Source organism: Lepisma saccharinum, unplaced genomic scaffold (genome assembly GCF_977018435.1).
Source record: "Lepisma saccharinum unplaced genomic scaffold, izLepSacc3.1 HAP1_SCAFFOLD_64, whole genome shotgun sequence".
NCBI lineage: Eukaryota > Metazoa > Arthropoda > Insecta > Zygentoma > Lepismatidae > Lepisma > Lepisma saccharinum.
Genome location: NW_028142911.1, coordinates 1,206,551 through 1,215,290, shown reverse-complemented (window position 1 = coordinate 1,215,290; position 8,740 = coordinate 1,206,551). Strand labels below are relative to the sequence as shown.

Genomic DNA, 8,740 nt, shown 5'->3' with positions numbered 1-8,740 from the left:
CAGACCAACCTTGTAGGTTGCATCGCATTGCCTTGCATCCCATTGTTTCATGCCGCCTAAGTTTTCGAGGAGTTAGATTGAGAAGTGTGCGATAAGTGACACGAGAGTCTGCAAAGTTGTATGATAAGTAATACGAGAGGAGAGAACAGTATCATTTTATAGTAATTTTTGTATTCACGAACAATATGTAACGAATAGTAAAAGGTATTCGTAATTGCTAAATCGTATTATACAATATATTATTATCGAACGTTCGTTTTTACTACTCGTTTTAACTATTAACACCATATTCAAAATATACCTCTCACAGGCGTCTGTCTTCATGCCGTGTGGGGGTTCTATATAGGCGATTCGAAATATTATTTTGCATGTTCAATTGTGTGTAGGAAATCATTATGTATTTACACTACATTAGAGCGTTCCTTTATGAATAGCCTTGTTGCGGTAATGACCGACTTCTCATTCGTTGAGACTCTGGTAATTTAAGTTAACTGTTTTACCTTAGGCGTAGTTCTACCAGATGAATAACACGGTACATCGATTTAGATTTTGGAATATTTATAATACTAAATAATACATATTGGTATGTAGAACCGTAATTACAACTGTCTAATATCGTAGATGATAGGAGACGCGCGCGTACTATGTTGCACGGCCGAGCTCACATGAGCAAGTCAGACTGTCTCTTCGATGAGCGCATGCGCCGCACACGGCTCGCAGCAGAATTCTTTCATTCCCGAACATACTCTCCCCGATTGAATTAACATAATTCAACTAATCTCCGTCTTTACCTATGGGGAGGAGCACAATTTTCCAAAACTTCTTCTAAAAACTCCGTCTTTCGTTTTCACTGTCACTACACGCACTAGTCCATCGTTCCCAGGATGCACCGCTTCCACCTTAACTAGTTTCCACTGTAGTGGGGGTACGTCGTCCTCCTTCAGTAGTAAAACTGACCCTGGAGATAAGTTCTTCGTGGAGGATGTCCACTTCTGGCGTTGTTGAAGGGAATGTAGGTATTCTTTATTCCACTGCTTCCAAATGGATCTTCTCATCTTCTGTATCAGCTGGTATCTGCTGATTCTATTGTCAGGTATGAGGGTAAGGTCAGGTTCTGGGAAGGTGGTTATGGGTCTGCCAATGAGAAAATGCCCTGGAGTTAATATCTGGTAATCTGATTCGTCGGGTAAAATGCAAAGTGGTCTTGAATTTAATATTGCTTCAATCTGGCAAAGTAAAGTACTTAACTCTTCGTAGGTTAGTATGGTGCTTCCCATCACTCTTCGCAGATGATGTTTTAGCGATTTAATCGCCGCTTCCCAGAGTCCACCGAAATTTGGCGGTCTTGGCGGTATGAATTTCCATTCATAGTGCTCATTTGCAGCGTAGTCTTGAATGATATCTTGAATCTGTGTAGATTCAAACATATTGCGTAGTTCCTGAAGTTCTCTGTGTGCACCTCGAAAGGTACTGTCGTTGTCACTGTAAATGGCTGCACATTTTCCTCTTCGAGATTTAAATCTTTTCAATGAAGCTAAAAATGCTTCCGTTGTTAAATCTGTAACAATTTCAACGTGTACAGCCTTCGTTGAGAAACACACAAAAAGTGCATTGAAACATTTTCTCGTCGCTTTGCTCCTTGGCGCTCCAGTCTTTATCCTTATCGGTCCCGCGTAGTCTACGCCACTGTACAAGAATGCATAAGCTGCTCGGATTCTGTGCTCCGGTAGATGTCCCATCAGTTGTTTACTAGCTTCTGATTTAAGTCTATGGCATTTAATACAATAGTGTAGGATGTGCTTAACTATTTGTCTTCCCCGGACGATCCAATATTTTTGTCTGATAGAGGAAAGTAGTAACTGTGTTCCAGCATGAAGTATTCAATTAAGATGGGCCTTACGAGGCAAGATTATCTGATGTTTAGCCTCAAAAGCGAGATCGCTTTCTTGTAAAAGTCCGCCCACGCGAATAATGGAATCGGCGTCGAGAAATGGATACAGATCTTTTATTCCACTTTCGGAGAAACTTCTCTCTCGTGAGTCAAGTCTTCTATTTCCTTCGCGTAGAATAAGGCTTGCGTTACTTTAATGCACGTATCTGTGGCTCGTTACAAATCCTTGGCATTCAGTTTCGAAGTACAAACATTTATCTTCGTGGGCCCCTTGCAATTATCAATGAAAATATGACAAAGTGCCAAAACTCTTATCATTCTCAAAAAGTTAGAGTTAAAGAATTTCATCTGATTTGTGGGTAGTTACCAACGAGGTTATTTTCACCTTCCTTCGTTCTGGTACTTCTGTAGGTGGATTCATTCCAAAACTGATATCGTTGATGGCTACATTCGGATCTTTATCTGATTGGCTTAGAAATGCTGGTCCTTGTAACCAAAGTGAGTTTCCCTTTAGCTTCAGGGGTTCGACTCCTCTCGATAACATATCAGCAGGATTATCCTTTGACCTTACATGCCGCCAATCACACACCTGTGTGTATTCCTGTATTTGAGCCACTCTATTTGCCACAAAGGGTTTCCATGTCTCTGGGTCCTTTGCAATCCATGCTAAAACAATCTGCGAGTCTGTATATAAATATACCTTGTTTATTTGGAGATTCAATAAAGGTATCACTTTATTAACTAATTTTGCCAAGATAAGTGCTGCGCACAGCTCAAGGCGAGGCAAAGTTATTTTCTTAATCGGTGCAACTTTCCCCTTGCTGCACAATAACCGTGAATTAACTTCTCCTCCTGCAGTTACAGTTCTGACGTAAATGCACGCGCCGTACATTTGTGCTTGTAAAGTCTTACATTTGTTTAATACATCTGAAGGTAACTCGTCGTTCCAGGATACATTTAATTTCCATAGTTTCTGTAGAAATTGTTTAAACAGTGCAATAACAGGCCCAATAATTCCGAGCGGATCGAAGAGTTGTGCGATTTGACTGGCAACCCTGCGCATGCTTACAACTTCGTGAATGCTCAAATCGTAGCCGGCCAAATTGTTTTCTTTGTTTGCACTTATCGTCGAAAAGCTTTGTTTATCGTAAAGAGGTTTGATGCAACCAGCAGCCGTATTGTTTCTTTGATTGTTGATAGCTGGGTGATTGTTGTTTACGAAACGAGCGTTGGTGTCTGCTTTCTCTGCTTGATCCCGCGTAGGGAAATTTATAATGCATTTCTTCCTCCCGTCGACTGGATTGCTGCGTGGATGGTAGGTTGTAAGATGATGTTTCTTCGCCGGTGCGAGTGTAGCCAACTCAGCATTGTGTTCTGGCGCTAGCGTTGAATCTCCGGCCGTTAATATGCAAAGATTGTCAGCGGTAGTATTCCAATTGACGCCTAGAGTTTTTGTACTGTCGTCGTTAAACAGAATCGTGTCTTTAACTTCCCGTAGCTCTCAAGGTATAGTTTCCATTACTCTTGCAGAATTGGATGCACATTTTCGTAGCTTAAATCCTCCTGCCGATAATAATGGTGACAGTTCATTACGTAGATTAATGGCTGGATTCTCGTCTTTTGGCCCTGACAGCAAGTCATCTATATAAAATTCTGTCTTTAGTATTTCAGCAGCTTGTGGATAGTTGTGCATTTCGTCTGTCGCTAGTTGCTGTAGGCATTTAGTTGCTAGATATGAGCTAGATGTCAGGCCATAAGTTACAGTGTTTAATTCGTAGATCATCTGTGGTTCATCGTGAGATTTTCTCCATAATATACACTGTAATTTCCTATCAGAAGGGTGCATATGAATCATCCTATACATCTTCTCAATATCAGATTTCAGAGCGATTATATGAGTCCTGAAGCGAAGCAGTAACCCGAACAGATCCTCTTGTAGAACCGGTTCTGCACTTTGTAGGCAATTGAGTGACCTGCCACTGGTCGTTTTTGCTGAACCGTCGAATACGACTCGTACTTTCGTCGTGGAGCTGGCTGTATTCACAACTGGGTGATGGGGGATGAAATATCGGATGTCTTCCGTTGCTGGTGCCTCTCGCACTTCCTGCACTGCTTGCATGTGGTGTAATCTCTCGTACTCGTTCATAAATTCCACATATTCTTCTTTCAATTCCAGTTCTCTCTCTAGTAGGCGTTCTAACTGTAAAAATCTGGAGTGTGCATGTTCCAAAGATTCACCTAATGCTGATCTATCTTCCGTCAAAGGTAAGCGTACCGTGTAAGTGCCATCTTCATTCCTTTCTGTAGTTTGGCGACTATGTGCTTCCATTTTCTTTTCTTTAGGCGACATTATTTCTTCCGACAAATCTTCCACCGACCAGAAACGATTTATAAGGATTTCTAACGGCTCACCCTGTATAAAGAATGATCTGCTTGGATTGTGACGTTGTTCCTGGAGTGTTGCCCACTACAATCCAGCCAAACGGTGTGATTTGTAACGTAGGATATGGTCCTTGTTTCGACATCTTCTCTGGCAGTAGGATTCGAAAAATATACTTGCAGAAATTAAAATGTCAATCATTGCAGGAACATTGAAGTTTTCATCCGCGAGGTCAATATCTGTAGGTATCTCCCATGCTGAAATATCCATTTTTTCTGCAGGTAAACGTTCGGTAATATTCTTCAAGGCAGAACATTGTGCCTCTACTGTAAATTCATTGAATCTTGATTTTAATTCCACATTCACAGCATAAGGTGAATTTACAGAGTTGGAACTTATTCCCTGTATCAACGTATTTTGTCTGTCTTCGTAATCCAAGACGTTGTACCATATTCCTACTAATGAGGTTCACTTGAGACCCCGGGTCCAATAAGATGCGGCAAGGAAAGTATTTTCCATCTTTGTCCTTTGCTAGAACACAGGCAGTAGCCAGCAAAACAATTTGTTTCTTATTTTTTACTGAATACGATGAACTGGTTCCCTCTCCGACTTGAGGGTTGGAAACACTGCTTGCTTTGTTCGCAGTTGATCTTCCTGGAATTAGAGGAGGTACACGGCGATCGCCACCCCTTTGTTCGTGCAAACTCGTGTGATGACGCAACCTGCAGGACCTTCTCGTACATTTATCCAATTTGGCTGAAAGATACTGAACGAGAAAAATATCAATTAAGTCCGCGTCTCCCTGAATGTTTCTTAATGCTTCTATAGAACTTCTAATCGTAGTCGTGAACTTTCTTAATTCTGTTACACTTTCCTTAGTGACTGAAGATACATTCAAAATGTCATTTACGTAAGCAGCGGCTATTAACTTTGGATTATTGTATTTGCGCTGAATCAAATCCCAGGCGACCCTGTAATTAGCACCTGTGAGTTGCAAATTCTCGATCGTTTGTAATGCATCACCCTTTAACGAAAGCCGTAAATACTGCAATCTTTGTATGTCTGACAAGGTTTCATTTGTTTCTATGAGGGCTACAAAAGTATCTTGAAACGATGAAAATTGAGTGTAGTTTCCGTCAAACGTTGGTAAAGTTACATCTGGGAGCTTGATTGGAGATTTAGGTTCAGGCTAACATGTGTTATTCTTTCTCGTCGAGTCTTTGTCTATTATTGAAAGCATTTTAGCTTCTAACGTAAAGTAACTTTGCTCAAGTGACGCTCTTTTCTCGTCGTGAGATTGCTCATTTGATAATTCGGATATCTTGTCCATTACATCCTCTAGTTTTGACCAAACACTGCCGATTTGCTTATGCCTGGCCACAATTTCGTTCACATGACCACTTGCCTCGTCATAATTCGACACGTAGTTCTGAAGTCGAGTTAATTGCCCTAGAATTACACTGCGTTGTCTCAGTAGCTTCTCAAGCATTTCACTTTCTTCCGGAATTTTCTCCGGCAAGGTTAGGAATATGAACAAACAAGCATGGAAAAGGAAAATAAAAGGATTTACTCACGTACATGGAATCTGCAGCCGTCGATAATTCCTCTGCTCTTAGCAATCCTGTGACTGGATCGTGCTGTCCGTTGATTCTCCTATCTCGCTCTAATTTCCCCTTGCGCGGCGTGGCTGAAGTGGCGGGAAAACTGCTTTGTTCTGTAACTTCACTGTACTTTCACTGTCTGTATCACTTCACTTCACTAAATTGCACTTTCACCAGTCCCGTCGTTTACCGATATCCGTAATTCATCCGGTTTTGCGGAGGACCATATGTTGCGCTAATGACCGACTTCTCATTCGTTGAGACTCTGGTAATTTAAGTTAACTGTTTTACCTTAGGCGTAGTTCTACCAGATGAATAACACTGTACATCGATTTAGATTTTGGAATATTTATAATACTAAATAATACATATTGGTATGTAGAACCGTAATTACAACTGTCTAATATCGTAGATGATAGGAGACGTGCGCGTACTATGTTGCACGGCCGAGCTCACATGAGCAAGTCAGACAGTCTCTTCGCTGCGCGCGCATGAGCCGCACACGGCTCGCAGCAGAATGCTTTCATTCCCGAACAAGCCTATAACCACATACAGGTAGCAGTAAATTTAGCACTAAATATCCGGGATCTGCTTCTTGAAGCATATTGCAACGTGCGTTCGGGAGGGATCGTAGAGGAAATGGGATTTTCCTACGATGTCACCTGGCGTAAAAACATGTGCGATTCGACGGAACGGTTCAAAGGTTCTAGGATAAAATTGCTTCAATTGAGGATCTAGTAAGATGTTTCAATGTCGGGTTATTATATTATATCAAAATTGTATTATTATTTTAACCTATGATTATACTTACGTTAGTTACGCAACACTTGATAATATAGTAGAGCATTGAACACTGTTATCAAACACTCCATATCAAGAGATCCGTAGCTCGAAAAAACTTTCAAATAATAGTGACGAAACTTCGGGATGTTCACGAAATGTCGCAAGAAGCCAAAAAAAGAAAAAGAAAATTCTTGGTAGGGTCAGGTGACAGTTAGGAAAACAATAAGATTTGAACAAGATCGTGAAAAATGATCCTAAAGATCTTTAAATTATTTTCTAAACATAAAATGTTGTGATGATTACAGATAGATATTGCCATTTTCGAGATGCTAGGGTCTTAAAACTACAGAAAATCATGGTAAAGTCAAAATTATGGAAAGGGTAAATAGGGCCCTGATCCAGAACATGTACGTACCCCTGCTACTCTTGCAAAACATCGCATCACTTTTGTGATTTTGCTCAAGAGAAAACAACGGCAAAAAATTCTACAACTCCGTCTTCCAGCAATTAATTCAAAAGCAAAGCATCGAACATTATTCGAGTTACAGTGACATGAAAGCCAGCATCTTGGAGCGTTTCAACCGAACACTGAAAATACGCATGTAGAAGCGGTTCGTTCACTCTTCAGGGTAAATACAAGTGTGTCGAGATGCTACTGGAAAACGTAGGCGATTACAAGCACACCGTCGACGGCAGGATTCGCATGAAATCCGCCGACTTTAGCAAATCTGACTAGGAACGATTGATTTCCACCGTTTACTATAAAAAGTATAGAAACACGTCCAAGAAAACTAAATTCAATGTAGGAGACGGAGTGAGAATCATCAAATTCAAACGTACGTTCTAGAAAGCATTCAACAGAAACTGGAGCACCAAACTTTCATCAGCGAACAGACACACCAATTTAATACTAATCAACCGCGACGAAGACGTGAACATGCTACGTTTGAGGCCATTTATTTGCCATTTATTTATTTTACCCTGTTTTATGCTAATCTCCAAAGAGGAAAATATCCAAAAAATCCAATTTATACCATTTTTATAGTGTACAGAATTATTATGTTTTTTATTAAAAGCTCGATTTCATATATTTCTATAGAGCAAAATTTACTTTTTGAGAAAAAAAAACGGTATATTTCAAGCAAGCATTTATAATCACATATTTTTGCAAAATTGATTTTTGAGCCTAAATCACTATATTTGAAGCAAGGATTTACAATTATCATATTTTTAAAAAGAAAATAGATGTGTACAGCACTTGCTGTACATTACAGTGCGTGTGATCTACAGTTGCAAATGTAGATACTGATAAAAAGTTATTGCCAGTTATTGCGTCTGTAAAAATGCACATGTCTGTAATTTTTAAAGAAAAGCAAAGAAGCTATATTTATAAAAATATATATACACCTCAAAGTGTATAATGTTAATAAATATAAAATTTATATTTCATTTTTTATTGAGTATAAATTATTTTAACATTTTTTCAAAAATGAAAATTAAATACATAAAACCAAAAATATTATTTTTAATTTTTCTTAAAAAAATTTAAAATTTAACTTCTATAAAAAAATATATATATAATTATATATATAAATTTTATAAAAAGGAAAATAAATAAAATGAATAATAACCGAAAACAAAAAAAATTGTGTACGAAAATATATACCACAACAGACATAAATAACGAAGATACAGATATTCCAAATTTTCTAGCAAAACTAGAGTCAATAATTACAAATGCAATTCAGAATAAACTTAAAGTATGTTCTCTCAAAGTATATTTTATTTTATCATCAAATTATAGAAATTCTAAAAATCAAGAAAAAGAATGTACACATCGTACAAATGTATTATTTCAATATTATAATGATATTCATTCTTTGCAATATATTTATAAAAATATTTGTAAACAACTTTTCTAAAAACACGAATATTTTCAAGATACAGGTTCTGGATGGTCACTTTGTAATACAAACCATAAACTTGAATTGAAAATAGCAAAATATTACCCTTTTGGGTGTGGATCAAGTTATACTGAATTGCCGACCAGATCAAAAACAAAAATGCTGTAATAAATATTCAAAA

The 8,740-nt window shown here is 38.5% G+C and overlaps 2 protein-coding genes across 2 annotated transcripts; both read right to left on the bottom strand.

Annotated features, from left to right (window-relative positions):
* Positions 1-791: 791 nt before the first annotated feature.
* LOC145982294 (uncharacterized) lies at positions 792-2,954 on the bottom strand. The gene is made up of 2 exons (XM_083115866.1): positions 2,259-2,954; positions 792-1,583 (listed from the first exon to the last, which is right to left on the bottom strand). Exons 1-2 carry the CDS (start codon positions 2,952-2,954, stop codon positions 792-794), a joined length of 1,488 nt encoding a protein of 495 aa, XP_082971992.1.
* Positions 2,955-3,392: 438 nt separating this feature from the next.
* On the bottom strand, positions 3,393-4,241 carry LOC145982293 (uncharacterized). Its single transcript, XM_083115865.1, has one exon. It carries the CDS (start codon positions 4,239-4,241, stop codon positions 3,393-3,395), a length of 849 nt encoding a protein of 282 aa, XP_082971991.1.
* Positions 4,242-8,740: the final 4,499 nt, after the last annotated feature.

Coding starts and splice junctions, on each gene's coding strand:
- LOC145982294 (XM_083115866.1), bottom strand. CDS start 2,954: ATGCGCAGGGTTGCCAGTCAAATCGCACAACTCTTCGATCCGCTCGGA. Junction 1,584..2,258: donor AGGTGAAAATAACCTCGTTG/GTAACTACCCAC, acceptor TTCTCAACGAAG/GCTGTACACGTTGAAATTGT.
- LOC145982293 (XM_083115865.1), bottom strand. CDS start 4,241: ATGTCGCCTAAAGAAAAGAAAATGGAAGCACATAGTCGCCAAACTACA.